Raw genomic sequence first — 21,190 nt, 5'->3', positions numbered from 1 at the left:
TTCGATGCTCTTTGTATACAAAAATACGTAATGCTTATACAACCCCAACTATTCATCGGATACCTGGTAGACAGGTGAAATTTTATGTTGACTATTTTCTTGCAGACTGTAGTGAATATGTAACATTTACAGTAGCTAAGTTCTTTGCATCTGCCATTACCTGTCGTAAAAATTTCTTAAAGCAAATGCAGTTACTGTTACTGTCATTTTATGACTAAACTGTTATAAACACCTTATTAGATATTTTGTTACTATTTAAACCTGTATCATATAAATACAGTATAACTTGGCTACTTATGTACATGTATAGAAATTCGCATAAATCTTTTATAATTTCTAACTCAAAGGGTTATTAAAATTACAGGTCCCTGTAACGATCTCTCAAGAGATCAATATGTCAATGGTTAAAAATACATGTTAAATCTATACTTTAGAATTCTAGAGGTTCTTCTTCCAGTAAACATATATAATTTACACTCTAGATATTCTTGGAAGTTGAACGTTATATTCTTATGTTATTTATGCTATGTGTACATGAACCTATACCTTTGAGCTCTTGGAATACTTTTTATTGTTTTATGCTGGCTGTGTGCCATAATAAATTTGATTTGATGCTACCGGTTCCAAGTGCAGAATTACTATGCAATGATGTGCCTTGTAAGATTTTGGTCATATACTAGATCTATCTCTCATGCTAAAGGGTGGCAAAGCCATTGCACAGCAGAGCCTGTGATTGCAAGTTGCTTCTCATTGGCTACTCATCTTCCTTCTTCTGCAGCATGTGAAGGACACTGTTCGGTGTTTTAAAAGACATTATATCAAGAAATAAGCTGACATGTGAAAGGGGAGAGAAGCCAGTCTCAGTCTGAGCAGCTTCACTTTTTAGGTGCCCATGAGAATGATAAAAATTAAAGCTGAGGAGAAGGAGAAATGGCTGATAGCAAGAGCTCAGAAAAGGAGACAGATTAAATAAAGTGTCAAGAAGAAAAATTGATATTCAATTAGCCTACACACACATATGACATTTTTCTCAGCTCTTTCTCTGAAAATGGGTGGATGTTTTGTGTTTGATGCAGGTGCCTTGACATCTTCCTTTGGAAAAGAGGGAATATAAATGTATGAGAGAGAGAAAAAAGAAGCGGGTCTTGAAACAGTATGTGGGGAGAAATGTGGTAAACTTAAATAACACATTACATTGTCCAGCCTGCTTTGGCAAAAACTTTTCTTAGGGACACGAGAATTTATTTTGCTGAGTTATTTCCTATAAATTATTTCCTTACTTTTTTATATTTAGTTGCACACTCTTTTTTCCCCATTGGGCTGCAAATTCAACATTCATGTAACTTGAAAGCTTTAGTCAAAACCTTCCAAATATATCGATCTAATAGTTCCACAAGATGGGCCAAGTATTCTTCCACTCATTTTCATATGACTTTTTGTTATCTTTACAACAGGAGGGATACTTTAGGACTTTGGGGAGGGAGATCAAAAGTCTAAGAATATCAGGGGAGATTAAAAGGTGCCCCTTCTTTCTTTTCTCCCTCTGCAAAGGGAGGAAGGAAGGAGATTCAAGGGGATGGTGTTACATTATGCAGATTATTTTAATTCCTTCTGCCCTTTGAATGCACTCTTTGGAGAGGGCATTTTTACCTCAATGCCAGGAAGAAAAACTGAGTTGAATTATTTGGCCCAGATCTAAGACAAAATATTCTGTAACTGCAAGATCAATACAAAGCATTCTGTAATTGTGGTACAATTGATCCAGCCTTGATGGGACCGTTGCTTTACCTCCTTCTGAGTCTCAGCCACTAACAGGGCTTTGATAAGGCATACTGATGAAGAAATCTACACCTTAGGTGCACAACTGATTATTTGCCACTGGGGGCAACAGAAGTAGAGACAGGTAATTGCGGTTTCCTGGAGCAATCCATCCTTGTATTGTCTGCTCTGTTGCCGCCTTCTCTAATAAATCAAAGCAGAAATTCTGTGACTCAAAGGCTGTATGCAGTGCTTCTCCTCAGAGCCCCCTGGAATCTTCCATCTTTCTGGAAAAATAATTGCCTCTAAAATGGGTGATCGTGGGACAGTTCTCCCTTGCAATGCTATTTAGCTGTGCCCCACGCTTTTTAGTTTTAAGAAATGCATCCTCGAAAAAATATAAGTGAGCTTCTATTCACTTCCAGTTTGATAAATATGGATAGGTGTAACCTGAAAGGGAGAGAGCTGGAAAGGGGGATGTATGAAGATCCCTCACCCTTTCCAGTTGCTCATCCTTTCATACAATTGCCCATCCCTTCATTCTGCAGTTTTACTTTGCTTCTTTCCACATGTTCCCCCCTCTCTTACTTACATATCTTGAGGTAAAAGATCCCCCAACTCTTTCTCTCCCCCTCCCATCCCACCATTATGTATTTCATTTTAATAAAATGTTTATCTTCCCTGAGCACAGCCTTCAGTGATAAGGCCAAATACCAGCTTCTGTATTTGCTAACACGTTCCTGTTTGTCCAGAGCTCAGAAGAGAGATAGCTGAAGATGGAGGAGTTCACAATGGCTTCCCAGCAACTGTTTGTGTTTGCAACAACTCTCCTCTCTTTGTCCTGCTAACATCTTTAGGGATTCATGGAAGAGGCAGTCAATCTATCACTGTATCCTCAAATGGAGCAAATATCACTATTACGACTTTTGAATACCTTCAGGGCATAGCACTGTGCTATTTTTGAAGAGAGAGTGGTGACAGTGGTTACATCTCTAAACCGTGGTGCAAACTCAGAAGCTGGTTTCTGCCACACCTCACCCTACCCCTGGCATTCTCTGGGTGTCTATCACTTTGCATAAAGTAAAAGATTCTCCTGGAAGGTGCCATGGCAGAAAAGGTGTTCCGGCAGCCAGTGATGTTCTACAGCACCAGGTCGCTCAGTGACACTTGTATAACTGTACCCAGATGACTGTGGAGGAAGAGGTTTCCTCTGAAGTTTGAGTGCATAATTCCCCACGTTTGCCAGACAAAAGCATGTCCAAAATACATACTCAGACTTTGCCCCAGGGTCTTAAATAGCCCCACAATTTATATCTGCAGTGTCTTGTTCAAAAAAATGAGAATACACATTTGTAAATGCACTTTTTTGCCACATTTCTAAGCAGCCCTTTTTGTGGCTGAAGCTTGCAGTTGAAAGAGATTGGATTATGCTGGCAGATAAAATAGTTTATTTTTCCCTTTGAAATAAAATGGCAGGAAAGACTCACCCAACTGACAATGAGAAAGCAAGCACCTTTTGGAGTAAAATATTTTTAAGGGTGTAAGAAATGTCTTCTCCACACACCCAAGTAGGAAGGCTGAACACGTGTTGTAACTATAAAAGTAACTTAAATAGTGGCCATTACAATGCAAAAGGAGTCAAGTTATCCCTTGTTTTTGTCATAATTATGTCTTACTTATTGCAAAAAAAAAAGAAGAATTATAAGCAATTTACTATTTCTAACAAGCTCAACTAGATTAAATGTCAGCAGATCTGATGGAATATTTTAAAATGAAGGAAAGCTCTCCGAGTTCAAATGTTATTGAATGGACATGTGAAGCTTATATTCAAGGTAGAATAATTGCTTCTTCTTCTTATATAAAAATATGGTTTTGAAATCTGCTAAGAGGTCCAGCAGAACCAACAGGCACACACTCTCCCTGTCCAGCTCCAGGAATAGGCCATCCACCAAGGTAAACAAAGCCATCCCTGACCCAGATCCAGGCCTGTAACCAGGTGGAAATGGATTTAGATAATCTGGTGTCATGGACTGCACTGGACCTGATTTCCTCAGCTGCCACCACCGCCGCCACCACCTCCCTAATCTTGATCAGGTAGTGCGACAAGGCCAGGGAGGCCTCCCTGGGCCTGAGGCACAGGCAGAGTGGAAAGGCCTCTCTGGGCCTGGAGGTAAGGAGCAGCATTAATTTATATTAATTTTTTTTATTTTATTAATGTTTTTGGTTTTAGTTGGTCATTTGTTCCATTTTTCCTGAATGTCCTACACTTTGTCCTAGATTTCCTCCTAGATTTCCCCAGTTTTGTGGTAGAGAATTATGGCAACCCTAGCTTTAGCTTGTGTTGGGACCTGCTCCAAGCTTTCTGCCAACATAGCACTAGTTACCTCCACTCTTTTTTTCATCATTACCAGCTCCCTGAAAAATTAGGCTGGTTTGGCTCCACTCCATGAGAGGGAGTGATCAGGAGCAATTATGTTCCTCACCCTGGTCCATGCAGAGATTGACCAGAAGTTCAACAGGATCACTTATCAAGGCAGCAGGAATCTCCCCAAGAGCAATCAGGAATCCATACGGATCCATAACCCTCCTGGGGCAGCCATTTCAATAAATCCTCCACCCTGTAGAAGTTCTGAGTTCCAGCAAATCTAAACCTCACCAGGTGGTGATCTGTCAATGACAACTGCACTATGGATAGTTACTCTCCTCCCAGATCACATTCAGCCCACTCACTACAGAAAACAAAGTCCAGAAAACAATGCCCAGTAATGACCAGCAGCATGAGTAGGCCAGATACCTCTTGGGACAGAACCATGGTTGTCATGGCAGACATGAGCCACTCTTGACAGGGCAATTTCAGCATGAATGTTGAAATCTCCCAACTTTACAAGGTAGGGGAATTCTAACACCAATCCCAAGACCACCCTAGCTAGCTCAGGAAGGTAAACTGTTGAGCAGCAGGGTGAGTGGTAAACAAACATAATCCCTAATCTGTCCTAACCACCCATCTTCAGGTAAACACACTTAAAGTCAAGGACAGGGGAATAGAATTTCAATAGACCTCTGCAACTCCACCTCCTCACTCCCAGGTCTTTCCTGCTACTGAATGGAGAACCCTGGTGAACAAAACTGACAGAGATTTGCATCACCCAGGCACCTCATCTAATCAGAAGCCTTATCATATGAAAAGGAATGCTAAAATGGAACGGGCGAGTAGTGACTTTCTCCAAGTCTCTCTCTGGCTTTTGTAGCACTTCCATTCCCTTCCCAAGGAAGATGGTCATAAAAGCATGAATTTTGTCAAACAGGTTTTTTCCAGTGCAATAAAAAGCATGTTTTTATTACCATGTCCCTCGGGAACAGAAGTGCTATGACAGCATGCAGAGAGTCATAGAGAAAGCCACAAGTTTCCTTTTTGGCTTTCTTTTCTCATGGGATAAGGCTGTAGGTGTCCATGATACATATCAGGTCAGCATACTCATGCAAGATCAAGTCCTGAATAGTAATGTTCTCTCATTCACCAAGTAGGCATTTACCAGCACCATTTTCAACCCAGGAGTTCTTTTGCCTTCCTGAAAGATCCCTATTCTGTAGAGGAGGGAATTTTTTAAATATTATACTCTACAGTCCCCATCCCATTGGTGAGTTTTTTAAAAAAAAAACTCATGCTAGTAAATAGCTTTTTCACAGCAGTCCCTCATATAATCAAAACTTCTGGAAAAAAACCACAAGAAACAGTATTAGGGTTAAATAAAAGTTTATTACATGCTGGCTAAGTAAATCAATGCAATACCTTAGCTGTCTAATCAGAGACACACACCCAACCATAAACTCTAGATCAGCGTAACTGCTTATAAATCTTGAGTGCCGTTCTGGTTTCTACAGCAAAAGGTTTCATCAATAATTACTGTTATTTAAAACACCCATCTGGCAATGGCCTAAAGCATCGGAAAGCAAAAGTGACATAAACAAAAGGAACAGAGAACCTCAGTCAGCTGCTAGCAGGAGAGTTTTACTTTTAGCCATTAATTGCTAGGCACCTCCAATGTTTTCCCAGTTGTGAAATGTAAAACACGAAACAAAGATTAGCCATCACTGCCACAAGCTACATACAATGATTAGCCTCTTTAATGCTCACTGTGTAAAAGGTGAATATCCCTCCTAAGCCAAGACATCAAGCACAGGAAATTCCTGGAGAGTACACCAGTGGCACATGGTGTGCTCCTCAAAGGCACTCAGGGCTCTTGGAAATGCCATACATCCTGGCCCACCTGTGCCATGCCAGCCTCATTTCCAGCATTGGCTGTATATGTGTCAGGGAACATGGTGGGATCCAGAGGCATAGTAGGGTCGGCAGAATCCAAAGGGAGGAAGCTGCCAGGGAGCCCCTGGGTTGGTAGAGGGATTCCTGTAGCCTGGGCTACCCCTGAGAGTCCTTGGCTCTGACCAGCAGGGCTGAGTAAGTGGCTGTTGGCATTTAGCAAGGCACCACCCTGGCTGCCATCTACGGGGATGGCGTTGTTCCCCTGGCCAGAAGGATTAGTTCCAGCATTAGCCCCTCCTTTCACATCAGGTTGTTCTGTTATTCCAAGCTGATCATCTTCAACAGTGTAATCGCCTGGCTGGTTGAGTGGAGAGTTTCCAAATCTAGCATCCATGGCAAAGAGATCAGTTCCTGCTGCTCGGTAGGCTGGTGCACCAAATCCACCACCCTAAGAAAATACAGATATATTTTAAAATAACACACTTATAATCCTGATTACCTTACCGTACATTTCCTATATGCCTATTGCTATTTTTACCCCCTTGCTAGGAAAAGAAAAGAGTTAGACCCTCTGTATCATAATTTCTCACATTTGGGCTCTAAGAAATTGTTGGACTAGAGCTCCCAAAAAATTGCCACTCATTGGCCATACCAGCAGAGCTTCTAAGAGTTGTAGTCCAACAGTATCTGGAGAACCAACTTTGGGGACCATGTTTTATATACATATTTGTTTGGGTTATTCTGTTTCCACCAATGGTAGAACATGAGAGTAATAATAGGCAGACTGTCATTTAGGGATAGTAGTACTTGTTAATACATAAATGCTGCTGAAATGAGAAATGCTTCTTTAATTCCTTTACCCACCCTGAAAAACAGTCTTCCCCAACCTGGTACTCTCAAAATGTGCTGGACTGCAGCTCTTAGCATATGGAGGCAATGTATTTATTTAACTGTATGAAAGGGCTGTAGTTTGACAGACATGGAAGGTTCCACATTGAAAGCCTTGTGTTTATTTAACACAACTTAACCATATTAGCAAAACTCCATGGTCTGAATTTTATTGAATAATCTGGATTAGGACAGTTTCATTAAACCAGTTGTAGAATGGTGGGTTAGCACATTGATAAATTCCCTTGATTCAATGGATCCAGTATAGTTGTGACTGACAATAGGAGTTAGGCCCATATATTTTCCTATCTCTCCTGTGCACTGTCATCTGTAACTAGTGGAAGCTGTGACTTCAATATTATGGCATCAAGGCATACAGATAAGTCCATTCCAGAGTTATGGAACATGAAAAGACTTTAAAAGTGGGGGTGCCATTTTCTATGATGGGTGCACATTTATGTAATAGTCAATTCTGCCTTGTGAAGCAGAACTGTAGAAAATGAATTTCCTTCACTTTGGGTGCAAGTCGATATCCATTTATATGAGGATAAGTGCACATGAATCTAGTGATGCTCACTTTTGAAGTAGGCATGTATAGCACAATCTATCAAGCATTCTTAGCACCCATATGAATGAAACTGAAGCAGAACTCCAAGGAACAAGACTTAATAAATCTGAACACTCCTGAGGATTTGTTAGCCTTTGAATTCAGAAGGACATAGAGACACAGTACATCCCCCAAAATGGATATTTTTCTCTACAGTTCTCATTATAAGGAGTAATTCCTCAGTCTGGCCTGATTTTCATGTTGTACTCACTTATGAGAGAATGAGCTCTGGATCTTCTGCATCTAGTTGTGGGGCACACTCTCTCTCCTTTGGAGGTTTTTAAACAGAGGTAAGATTGCCATCTTTTAGGAACGCTTTAACTGTGTATTCCTACATGGCAAGGGGTTGGAATAAAGGGCACCTGTGGTCCCTTCCAACTCTATGATTCTGTGATTTTTTGATTCTGTGAATCTAGTTGTGAACAAAGAAACCTGGGTTCACTATCTCCCCATTTCTCCTAAATCCATGCCAGATACTAATACGGATAATCCACACATTAGAATGTTACTACAGTATTTTTTTAAAAAATTAGTCATATTCAAAGGCCCAAACAATGGCTGAGATCCTGCATTATCAACTCTCAAAATTGACCCTCATAGCTCCCTCTGTTTCCAGAACCTTCACCATTTTGGTCACCCTCCTCTGGACATGCTCCAGCTTGTCAACATCCTTTTTGAACTGTGGTGCCCAAAACTGGATCAGGTATTCCAGGTGAGGCCTGACCAAAGCAGAATAGCATGACACTATTACTTTCCTGATCTAGACACTATACTTTTATTGATGCAGCTTAGAATCACATTGGTCTTTTTAGCTGCTGCATCACACTGTTGGCTCATGTTCAACTTGTGGTCTATTAGGACTCCTAGATCCCTTTCACCATACAAGAAGAAAAATAAGCTAAATAAAATAATAAAATAAAATACAGTGTACCGGATGAATCAGCATTGTGGTATTCTTCTCTCCATTGCTAAATGAAGTCAAAACCTCAATTGAAAACTACAGTTGTTCTTGAAAAGGACTAAAGTGATCTCTTGTTAAGTTATATCATAATTTAATTACACCTTTGTTATTCAAAAGAAAACCCAGTTAAAAGTAATGGATTATTTTTTTAACAAGTTACTTCCATGTTTTGATATATTCTTATAGGGCAACCTTAAATGTATCCACTCAGAAGTAAACCCCATTCAGCTCAATGGCCTAAACCCAGTTAGCCCCAAGTAGAGCAAATACATTGAAACAATGGAAGTTACATGAGTACTAATTTAACAAGTTCCATTTGATTCAGAAGGTCTATGAAGTTTTAGGTCAATGGGATATACTTCAGCCAAATTCTTTGCCATCACAGTGCTAGAGCACAGATGCTATTCAGACTGGGTAGTATTTCCAGCTATACTTACTGCTTATTCACTGACTCAAATCCAAATCCTGTTTTCCCAATCCCAGGATCTTTCCCCCTAGAATTTTCCCCTTCCCATTCTGAAATATTTTGATGCTACTCTAAGAGCAGCTTTCTTAAAAAAAGAAAAAGAAAAAAGACATATTTTGCTCATGTGCTTTTGGGAAGGTTTAAAGATTAAGGGACCAGACAGACAGACCAAAATAAAGCTCCTTTGTGTCACTTTGGAGGTATGCTGTTTAAATGACACACACATAAGAGGCCAGAAGCTGCACCAAAGCTGTGTTCCAGTCCTTAAGACTGGAACATGGCTTTGGTGCAGCTTCCAGCCTCTTGGACACAAGCATCATTTAAACGTCATACCTCCAAAGTGACCCAAAGCAGCTTTATTTTGGCCTGTCTGTTTGGGCCCTAAATCTTCACTGGCAGAGTCCTGGATTATTTAGATTTGAAAAATTACCTCCTCGTACCCACTTTTTAAAAAATAAAGCCAAAGAGGTATGGGGGAGCATTGGGGGAAGAACATTTGATATCCAAGAAGTGACAGAAAGTGACACAAAATAGAGAGGGATGGTTTGGTACTTCAGTATGGCCAACTCATTATCTAATGAGCAAGAGAATGGCAAAACTACATTGTCATTACAATGTTAGAATCAGCATAATAGCAGTGGAAACCTGGAGGCTGTAATTTTATGTGGCTGCTGAGAAATCTCTCCTCCTACCCAATCTGAAATTATCTCACTACAAGTCCCAAGGAACCTTGCACAGAAGCTAATAAAAATAGTTAACTGGTTCATATTTATAGAAGGACTAGGGAACTACACCCCCACCAGATGTCGTTGGACTCCACCTCACAGCATTACTGGCCATCAGCCATATTGGCAGGGGCTGATGAGATTTGGAGTCCCACCTTCAACATTTGGAGGTTTCCCCTGGTTTAAAGGGTCTTCCGAGATGAAGTTTTGGTATCCTATCACGCTGTAAATGAATGTTATGTTCACAACTCACCTGCATTTCTTCTGAGCTTACTATTCCCATTCTGGCAGGAGCGCCCTAATGGAACATTTGGGGGGGAAACATATATCAGGGATAAATGATTCCAAATCAGTAACATTTGTAATATTTCAAATCTTTGTTTCACTGGGTGTAGTAAAGCATTTCAATGCAGTTGGTAAAAAAAGAAAAGGGATGTGCTTCTAAATTACAGTCTTCTCTATTCTTTGAAACCTTGTGGAGAACATCATGGACTCTGTTGAGTTCTCCTTTCCTCCCATGAAAATGTTTGTCAAGTATGAATGATATTCGGGCTAGTACATCCAACAGTCTATTCTGTCACTGAGTCTTAAATAAATGTGTTGCTCCACATTCACTGGGGCTAGGTGTGAAGGACTCCCATGAATGTGGAAAAATGGAAATAAAAAACCACTGATCTTTTTTCTTGAGAGAAAACTCCTGTCTAGGAACCTCCAGTTCCTCCAGTGAAACTTTATGGTCAACATCTGCCATAACTTGATCATAGAATTATGTTGGAGGACCTACCGATGCCTAGAGAAGTGTTTTCTCTAGGAACATCTAGGTTCTCCAGCACAACTCTGTGGACAACTTTGGGCAGAGTTGTGCTGGAAGACCTAGAAATTCCTAGAGAAGAACATATTAATCAAAACTGCAAATAATCAAATCTGCAAAAGTCAAAACTGCAAATGTGAAGGGCCAACTTTATATAGAAAGGGGGAGGGGGAGAGAAGAGAGATGCTACATGCAGAAAAAAGAAGTTTCTGCATTCTCTGTCATATTTAAGTGTGAGCTACCAAAGAGCAGAATTATTCAGAACCATCTTAGAAGAGTAATTATAATAGAAAAGGTGCATTTTAAGTGTCAATGTTGTTCTTAAAGTTTTGTAATGGCAGTCCATGTGCTGATACAGGGTGTCTGAAGTGTATAGCTAATTGACAGCCCTGGGTACAAACCTGGCGAGATGTTGACTAGCAACTAAGCGGAGCCCAGAATATTGTCTTTAACTTTTATTTCCCCTGTAGTAGAGTTAAGTTCTGGTTCTTTGGATATGTTTCTGGTCCTTTGGATATGTGATCTTTCTGTCTTCTTAACAGTGTAAAGGTCAGTTTTGTGAGTCATTCAGAGGCTCATGCTCACAAAGAATACATAGAGTTGCCATACTGAAAACTGGATATGGCTCCTATATCTTTAATGGATGTGTAGGATGAAAGTTTGGTTGAGTTATGTAGAATCGTCTGCTAGAGAGCTGTAGTGGCTTAGTTCAGTAGAGCACATTTGTTCTCTATCAGTAAATGTGTACCTTATAGAGAGCATAGATGAGGTATACCTCTTCCACCCAAAAGCACATGAAAGGTTTCAACAGTTCTAAAACATATGTAAGAAACTTACTCCTTGGTTTGCTACGTAAGGCAGGTAATACAAATTTGGAAGCATCTGAAGATGAGAAAGAAATAGTTAACAAAGGTATGGGTTTAAAAAGCAATATTTTGTTTTTAATCAGTGTAAAACAGTAAAGAATTTAGAATATTTTTGATCAGACAAGTGTCCCATCTGGGTTTGCATCCTGTCCTCAACTGTAACCAGGTCAAAATGTTTTTAGACAGGAGCGAGCAACTTGTGAGACTCCGGATGTTATTGCATTGCAGCACCTATTATCCCAGGCCAGCATAGTTCTTCCAAAGAATGCTGGGGCCAAAGACCAAAACTATCTGGAGGCTCACAAGTTGCCCACTTTTGCTAAAATAGCTATCTATTCTAATAGACCTTCTTAAGTAGTTAAAAATTTTACTTCTTTGCAGATGCTTTGGGAATCTGTCTGAGTTTTAAGAAATGGCACAGTTAGGGGTACGCCATAATGTCTGACAAATAATTTGCTCCATCAGAGTGCCTACCAAGCTACAATTCTCAGGATACTTTTCTTTTCTTGAATTTTATAAAACTCAAGACTATTGCCCCAATTGCTGTATGGGGCCTGTGTATGGGCATACTCAGACACTGCAGCCCGGCCTTCATAAACACATAACTTCCTGACAAGAGTTCTGGGTATCCTCAGGTCCACATCTGAAGCAGTTGCATATAAAGAAACAGCATGTTGCTCAATGGACTACAATGGGCTGCCTGAAATCAAAATAAGAAATGGCAATGAACACGTCCAGTCATTTGGGGGGGATTTTAAGCTGTTTCACCATAGGGTTCTTCTAACACTGTTTTAGCCCAAACTTCAGCTTCAGTTGAATTTTAAAATTTAATTCATGGGGGTGGGGCATAGTTCCTGAATGGTTGCTTTCCAAGAACAGCCTCCTTAGTCAAGAGCTTGTCTCAAATAGATCAGTCTGCATATTATGAGAGTTCATTCAGCTGTCCAAGAGGAGGACCAATATGTTGGCAATAAGTCTGAAATTAAACTTACAGATCGCTGGGATGGGTCTTGTTGGGTTCCATGCAAACCTGGATAGAACTTTGAAAAAGATGTTGCAGAGTTACATTGAATGCGATGCAAGTTGATATACAGACAATAAAATATCAGAGAAGTTTGGATGTTCTATATATCCAAGGAAAGCAGAGGGAATATATTCTTTGTACACTAGAATTTTAGCATAAGCGCCTTACTTATTAGTTATTTAACACTTTTCAGATGTTCATATCACATAGTTTATATCAGAAATCCTTAACGTTTCCATATCATTCTTCACTCCTACTCTGGTTTATCTGTTTACCTGCTTCCCTGCGTACAGATGTACCTCGTGGCTGAATTTAAAAAGCCAACAGCATTTTAATTTCCCCACAACTTTGGAATGGAACAAGAGTCTGGGACATTGTGAAAAAATGAAAATGGCAGATATCTTCTGCTGCAAAGCATTATCCTAGGGAATAAGGTAAACAGATGTAGGAAGGGACAGCATAGGTGGTTGTCAATGCTGACCATGAAAACTGAGACTCAGAGGGATTATTCTCCTGTATAATCAAATAATGGGCAGTAGTAATAGTTGGCTTTCATGTCAAAAAGGTGGAGAATCCATTCCTTGCTTTCACCAGTTTTAAAGCAGCTATGCTTTAAAACTTGGGCAAAATTCAGTGCCCAGTAACATGAAAATAACCGGCTGCCACTGCTAATGTCTTCACGGCTAAAACAAAATTAGGTAAATCTTGGTAGCTCAGAGCATACACTCTTAATATGTCAGCTTGATCCTGGTTTTCCTCTTTGCAAAGTGAAACAATATTTTGGGTTTTTTTAAAAAAAAATCATACATAAGTTCTAACATGAGTTATGTATGATTTTATGTATGATTAAGGGTAGGCCAATGCCATCAGGCCTATCCTTAAGATACACAGCCCTCCATCTGTCCATCTGCCATGGTCCAGGCCTCAGAGGGAGAGAAGAATGCTGGACCTGATCCCCTTCCCCTCAACCATTCCCGTCTCCTTCCATGTCATGTCTTCTTAGATTGTAAGCATGAAGGCAGGGAACCGTCTAATGAAATGATTGTATGTACAGTGCTGTGTAAATCTACAGCGCTATATAAATAAAGCTTAAGAAGAAGAAGAAGAAGAAGAAGAAGAAGAAGAAGAAGAAGAAAAGCTATGAAATAAAAAAAATACACTCACTGTTTGGCCAAATGTCCCTGTATGTTCTTGTACAGTTGATAACTGCATTTATCAAAGAAAACATTTAAAATCACTAGATTAGTAGGCAAACAGCCAATAAAGAATCAGCTAAGGCTTAAATCTCAACAGGCCCTTTAGGCTGGATTCCTCTAAAGGGCAGAGATGTGTGAGAAATCCCATCTGTCAAGGTCTTTCTAAGAATTTATTCAATTCACACCATGAAGATCAAACATAGAAACAGACACAGTTTGCTGTCAGAACACCCCCTTCCATTTCTGATCTTGCAATGCAATGTGTGATGATGTGTTTGGAAACATGCATATTTTTTTAAAATGTGAAAAAACACTATGTAATTTCTACATTTATATTTCTACAGTTACATAAACAAGCTTTATTCAGCGGGAGCATGCCCTTTTCCTTTAGGAAAATAGCACACAAAAATATGTATGGACATATTTTCTGTTATTTTTTTTTTAAATGAACCACTATGAAATTGACTTGAGAATAGGTACAGAAGGTAATCTACATAAATGTGCTTGATGGATCTTCCCCTTTCAGTCCATATACAGCTGAAATTTTTGGTTCTATAGAGGAAAGTTTCATCTGTATCCCACACAAACTTAACAGCTCAAACCGAGTAGGAAATTTAAGTAACATATATGGAACACTTCTCCTTAGGTCCTAAAATAAAGTGTCAGAATAGAAACAGTTCCAGAAGTATATCTCCTGGATGAGTCACCATGCATATGTCTGACTTTACCAAATACCAAAGCCCAGATGCATGCCCAAATTTTGCAAATTTGAAAGTTGACTGTCCCCAACTTTGATATCCCCATTAATATGAATATAAGTATATCATATATATATTCCTTTTCCCATAAAACATGATATGACTGTGTTGGCAGAATTAATGTGTTCATGATGCAGGTACCCAGATGAATTGATCTTGTGTTCTGTCTGTGAACCATATGCACCTGTTGAATCTGAGCTCACTTGTTGAATCCTGTTTCAACTTTATAGAAAAAATGTTATTAATTAGATCTTGTGGTACCCACTTTAGATCCTTGTGTGTGCAATAAGGTTCCGTGTTACCCACATCCATTTCCTTTTCCATGGCCAGCACTGTAGCCAAATTTGTCGTTCAAGCATTTGGTTCACGTCCTGGAGAGCTCTCACTATCTTAGCCAGTGCCAGCAACATTTAGTGGCTCTGTTCTCAGTGGAACAGTGAATCCATTCTGGTTTTTAGTTTGACCTTTAAAGGAGCCAGTGAAGATGCTGAACTATTCTAGTGAACAGGTTCAGCACCTTGGATAATTCCTTTAAACCTTGGACTAATTCACCATCCCACCCTCCACCATAGGTTTTGGCATGGTCATGTCAACTACTCTGAAACCAACCTGTTGAGTTTGTCTCTCTCCTGGCAGGGTCTGCTGTTGTGGATCAACAGGCTGTTTGGCTTCTGGTGGTGGAAACTTCTGCTGGATTGATGGCTGAACATCATATGGATGAAGCCAGACTTGCCTTGTAGGAATTTGATTCAGGACTTGGTAGGGAGGTTGTTCTTGTATTCCAGGCTGTTGAAACTGGATGGGCGTTTGTAGAGATGGCAGTGGAGGTGGGTGTACTGGCATAGAGTATTCATACTGTGGAATAAAGAGAGGGCAAACAGCCAGAAAGTAAAGGATGAAGCCATAACAAATGACTTAGTTGGGGGGCATATTGAAGTCATAACAAATGACAAAGGGCCTGTACAGCCCAGCCCAAAAGCCGGCCTGTGGGCGGAGTTGTGGCACAGCGTCCACACGCTGGACATCATAACTCCACCCTCAGGGCACCATTTTGACACATGCAGGTTCTTTCTATGCTGTGGTGGCAGTGTAACGAGTGTACCACAGTGCACTGCTGGTGCACTTGTTATGCAAGTGCTGCACGGTGCAATGCGGATGCTGCGTGGTGCTTGTGTAACAATGGCAATGCCCGTGTGTAAAAGGCACCGCCATTTTGATGTCCTCATCATGTGCAAGGGTTGCGGGGCATACCACCCTGGCTGTGACACCCTATAGAGGGTGCAAAAAGGAGCCGCTTTTGGCCTCCAGATCGGGGGGCATGGCGCGTGGTTGCCACGGCCATGATCCAGTAGTACAGTGGCAGCTGCATGCTGCCAATCTGTACAGCTCCTTTGTTGGAGGGTTATATGTGTTTAAGAACACTCAGAGAGTATCTGGTCAGTTCATGTCTAGAGAACCTTTTGTTATAATACAATCTTTAGCCTCTACAGTGTCGTATAATTTTAATTTGGAAGTGAGAGCATAATTCAGTAGAAATTAGTGTTCACTGAATTCTGCTGAAATCAATGAGGCTTGAGTTAATGAATTATAACTTCATGAACCTGTTGCTTTCATTGAGATTCATTTCATTTCACTCATTTCATTCCAGACTGCATCCTTTACCCCTTTGTGACTGCTGACTAATCTTGGCACTCTTCTCAAATGTTTTTTGCAAAAGTAGTTTAAATCATACTGAAATATAAAATGACCTCCATGGCGTCACTTCAATATCGGGAGCTAAGCTATGGGGAAAACAGCAACCTGCCTGTGAGCTTTTCATTGTCAAATATATGTGTGTAAACATATAAATATATTTGGTGTAAAATATGTGACATTCATAATTCAGATTCTCTTTTTTAAAAAAAATAAAACTTGGGTAGTAGCTATCACTTCAAATCTTACTCAGATCCTGGTTTGATCCTGCTTTGTTTTAACTAATCTTGGTTAAGAAACAGAAATCCCATGTGTTTGGATGCAACACAGAAATTTGTTCATTCTGAAGTGCCAGAAGAAGATTTCCATCAGTCATTCTGATTAGGTCTGATGTCTGTTGCTGGCAAAAATATTTGGAGAGCTCCAGGTTAGAGAAAGCTAATTCAAACCATGGTATAATCAGGACTGGGCAATATGTCAGCCTCCATATATTTTCTGTTCCAACTCCCATCAGCTTCAGCCAGCATTGGCCAATGGACAGATATAATGAGAGTTGTGCACTAAAACATCTGATGGCTGCTTTGTCCAAATTCATCTGTTGCTTGTCCAAACCAGAATAAAGTTAGACTCACTTAAAACTTGTTGTTGAATTATGGCTCTGGGGTTTACAACATGTCTTACAACGTGCTCTCTTTTATTTGAGGGTGGGATGGTGGAGCTTGAACTTTCAGTCTATATTCAGCTATCTGAGAACACACAGAACAACCAGAGTGCCCTGCAGAGAGTCTTTTCACAGAGGAATAGAGGATATTTGGTTGCCATCATCATAAGACAAGGAAAGTATGAAAATACATCAAGTGGGAATGAGTGGCACAGTTATGCAGACTCTGTTTCCAAGGGACAGACTATTTGAACATTGGAAGGGCCATACAATCCCCATTCCTGCTTTAGATGATAGTGACACAACTCAGTGTTCAGCTTGACACATGGGAAAACATTCCCAAAGATGCACATAAGTTATCTATAAAACTGACACTTTTTTGGGGAAATTTCCAGAAACCAATAAAACTAAGACTCCTGTCTCAAAAAACATTAGTTTACGTCATGTTGCCCAATATATTTTCTGGAGCCATAATAGCATGGATTATCTTACCTGTTGGGTTTCATGTGGCTGAGCTCTTTGCCTCCTCCAATAGAATCCATGTGATGGGAGGAAACCATGGGTCCACATAGAAGGAAATGTATTTGCAAACCCATAACGTGATGCATACTAAAGAAATTGAGGAAACAAGCACATTTAGTTTGAAGTTGTAGATCAGATCAGAAATGTTCAGCTGCTCAAAAAGTCAAATTAGAATCCAGGTTAAATTTCCAGTAGGTATTTAGTAGCTGAATATTATACATTTTCATAAATAATAAGTTTTTTAAAATGGCTTTTCTAACTAATTATGTTATGTTTACATACTCAGTTATTTTTTATACTGGATAAAGTATCTATAACTTTAATTAGAGGTAAAGAGGCAGAAGAAGAGAAAAGAATGATACATTAATATTTATTAATTATTCTGCCTGGGGGTTTTTTATGTCAAAGGAGCCCTCAAGGTGGGTTAGGAAACCAATAAAACCAACATAAAGCCACAATGGTAAATGAAATACAAAAATAAGTCTAATAGACATGGAATACACCATCACAGGATTAAATACAACATTCAACCAAGATCTCCATATGTTCTCTCTCTCATTCGGTCTCGCTCTCTTTCTCTGTGTGTGTATTTTAAAGTCAATATAACCATTATCACATAGTATGACCACAATACATTTTTGGGGAGCCTTGGTCATGACTTATCTACTGTAAGCTGGAATGCATCCCATAAACACAAAACAAGGATGGTGAAAATATGGGTCTCCATATGTGCGGAACTTCAACTCCCACCTTTTGTGATCACTAACAATGCAGAATGGACTTATGGATACTGGGGTCCCGACAATATGTGGAAGATCTCGGGTTCTCCACTCATAGTATACTATGAGTATACGTCAATAAGTGTATTATTGATGGATGTTTCTCATATTGTCTTGTCTATTTTACATTAAATATGCTTTAGTGTTCATTCAGCCTTATTATTTCTAAAGGAGCAAAATAATGTTATTATTCTTTTTGCAATGTAATGATTGCTATGTGTCCTTTCATGTAGAATAATATTCTGGAACAGCATCATACTCTTCTCAAGACATTATTTTAGGAACATACTTTTTTGAAAGGAGGGTATTTAGAGTTAGTTGTGCTTACCTGTGGGAGAACATTAGGCATATTTGCTCCAGTCATTTGTCTCATCCCCTGAAAAACATTTTTTTAAAAAGATGCCCAGTGTTAACATCAAGCTAGCACATCTTTTTTTATAATAATCTCATTTTATCCAAATAAGACCAAACGATGCAGACAAAACTGGGCAAAAAGGAAAGTTCACCAGAAATACATAGTACAGGGATTTACTTTTCTTCTTTTAAAAAGTTCATTTTAAACCTTCCAAACAACCTTCTGTTCTTCGGAAGCATGCAGATAGATCGATAGATAGATAGATAGATAGATAGATAGATAGATAGATAGATAATGTATATACCTCAAGACTTATACTACCCATTCCAGGTATCCCAGCATGCTGAGGAAGTATCTGTGAACAAAAAACACAAAACAAAACATCTGTTGACATTTGTTCTTTTTCAGCATTTGCATTTGGGCAGATTTTCATTTCTTGTATTTCTGAAGGTTGGGAGCAAAGGAAAATTTGCTACTTGGAACTAACTTAATTACATCAGCATTCCCAGGGGGAATAGTGCATATAGTGATGGCCTCCTCTTAAGGAGGAAGGAGAGAGAGATGGTTAATTTCTATATATCCTTCCAGTCTTCCTGCCAGCTTTGGGAATTGAAGATTGAGGCAGGCCACCTACAAAAAACTCACCTTGCTCTCCTGTAATGCTAGGGCAGTTAAATATAAAGCACACATCATCTCTGATCTCCTCAAGGATGAAGAGGCTGATATGGCATGCTTTACAAAGACCTGACTGGGAGCTGACAGGAGTCTAACATGGGCACAGTCTCTCCCAGCTGGGCAGTGTGTAACTGAGCAGGTGAGGGAAAGGGAGAGGTAGCTGTGGTCTACAAAGACCACCTCAGCCTAATCAGAATACCTATCATAGAGTTTAGCCACATCAAGTGTGAATATCTGGACCTGAAAACCAGGGATAGACTGAGGATTCTGTTAGTGTACCATCCACCCTGCTGCCTATCAGACTTCCCAGCTAAGTTCACTGAACTCATCTCGGAGCTATTCTTGGAGTCCACCAGATTTTTCTTCTGGAAGACTTCAAAATACCATTGGGGGACAGTTTGTCAGGTACCAGCTTGGGAGTTCATGACGTCCATGACAAACATGGTCCTATCCCAATTGGTTTCAAGACCTACACATTCAGCAGGTCACACCCCTGACAGGGTTTTCATCTCCCAAGATATGGAACTGTTTGAGAGGTGATTAATACTTCCAAGTTGTCACGGACATACCATTTTTGACCCCTGCAGAGGTCGAGGACCTATTAAAATGATCCACCCTGAAAAGTTAATGGATCCCTTGATATTGAGGTGGTCTTGGATGACACACAGTTCCTCGACCCATCTCAAACTGGTTTCAGAGCAGGATACAGAGTTGAGACTGCCATGGTCACCTTAGTGGATGGTCTCTGTATTAACACCAACATGGGGGAATGTATCCCTTTTGTTGTACTTGGATCACTCTGTGGATTTTGATACCATCAGCCATGGTATCCTTCTGGAATTCCAATCTTAAAATCACTCCACTGGCTGCCAATTAACTTCCGAGCAAAGAACAAAGTGTTAGTTATTACCGTTAAAGCCCTACATGGTTTGGGTCCAGGATCACCATCTATAGGATCACCATCTCCCATACAATATGCCCTGTACACTCTGGTCCCATGGGGAATGTTTGCTCCAAACAGCCAGGACTAAACTGGGAATGGTTTCCCAGAAGATCTTTTCATCTGCTGCCCCCAAACTTTGGAATGGCCTACCAGAAGAGATATGACAGCTGAAAATGGTGATGGCATTTAAAACAACATTAAAGACATATCTCTTCTGGCAGACCTACTCAATCAATTTTAAATTATGACTTTTTAATTTGTATGTTCTAAAGAATTTCCTCTTATGAGTGTAATTTAATAGCTCTATAATATTGTATTTTAATTGTTGGTTTTATGTATTTCTAATTGTATTTCATATTTTAACATGCCTTGAGGAGAGGTGGAAAAGAAATAAATCATCATCATCACCACCACCACCACCTTAACTATGAGAAAGAGTCAAAAGACAATACAAAATGAGCCTCCCTTATCCGAAATGCTTGGGACCAAAATGTTTGGATTTTAGTTTGTTTATTTTTTAGATTTAGGAATATTTGCATACACATGATGATCTACTGTATCTTGGAGATAGGCCCAGAGAAATTCATCAATGCATCATATACTCCATATACACATAGCCGAATAGTAATTTTATGCACAATAATTCTAATAATTTTGTACATGAACCAATGTTTGTGTACCTTGAACCATCAGAAAGCAAAAGTGTCACTATCACAGCCACTCCATGTGGACAATTTTGGATTTTGGAGTATTTCAGATTTCCAGATAAAGGATACTCAACCTGCGTATGTAGTCTACCTGCTTTAATAGATCTCTCTATAAGATGTTACAGTTACTGGTTTAAAAAAACAAACCCAAAAATAAATTGTTAGCAATATGAAATAAGATTCTATTGATTACCGGCAGAGCAGAACATATTCCTAATAGGCTTGAGACAAGTATCCATTGTTTCATATCTGCTATGCTGCCTGGAGGAAGAGAAGTACTTAGCAAGAATCTGAGAGAATGTCAAGTGCCTGTAAATGAAATATAATGAGCAGTGAAGCAGCAGCATGGTCAATGCAAACAATAAATTACAACAAATAATTCTACTAACAAATGCTGTGGTTAGCCAGATTCTTACTCTACTGTAGGCCTACCATTTTGAAATACTAATCATTAAGGAGACTCTTGACAAATTTGTTTTTAATGTCCTCCCACTGAAATGCAGCCAGTTATTTTTTTTAAAATGTCATTGCAATA

At 39.6% G+C, this 21,190-nt stretch overlaps 1 protein-coding gene across 1 annotated transcript; it reads right to left on the bottom strand.

The window, feature by feature from the left end:
* Positions 1-5,990: 5,990 nt before the first annotated feature.
* On the bottom strand, positions 5,991-20,902 carry LOC149323255 (ameloblastin-like). Its single transcript, XM_089510523.1, has 10 exons — positions 20,849-20,902; positions 18,635-18,685; positions 18,304-18,351; positions 17,167-17,283; positions 14,931-15,176; positions 13,532-13,573; positions 12,336-12,383; positions 11,315-11,359; positions 9,920-9,964; positions 5,991-6,467 (listed from the first exon to the last, which is right to left on the bottom strand). Exons 1-10 carry the CDS (start codon positions 20,900-20,902, stop codon positions 5,991-5,993), a joined length of 1,173 nt encoding a protein of 390 aa, XP_089366649.1.
* Between the last annotated feature and the right edge of the window lie 288 nt (positions 20,903-21,190).

Source organism: Sceloporus occidentalis, unplaced genomic scaffold (assembly GCF_023333645.1).
Source record: "Sceloporus occidentalis isolate IW3139 unplaced genomic scaffold, rSceOcc1.0.p SCAF_1, whole genome shotgun sequence".
Lineage (NCBI taxonomy): Eukaryota > Metazoa > Chordata > Lepidosauria > Squamata > Phrynosomatidae > Sceloporus > Sceloporus occidentalis.
This window is presented reverse-complemented; position numbering and strand designations above follow the sequence as displayed.

Bases quoted from the DNA above. Each gene is read 5' to 3' on its own strand.
- LOC149323255 (XM_089510523.1), bottom strand. From the start codon at position 20,902: ATGAAACAATGGATACTTGTCTCAAGCCTATTAGGAATATGTTCTGCT. The intron at 18,686-20,848 runs GTAATCAATAGA...TTTTGTTCACAG, and splicing joins GAATATGTTCTGCTCTGCCG to ATACTTCCTCAGCATGCTGG. The intron at 17,284-18,303 runs GTAAGCACAACT...CAATTTCTTTAG, and splicing joins TGCCTAATGTTCTCCCACAG to TATGCATCACGTTATGGGTT.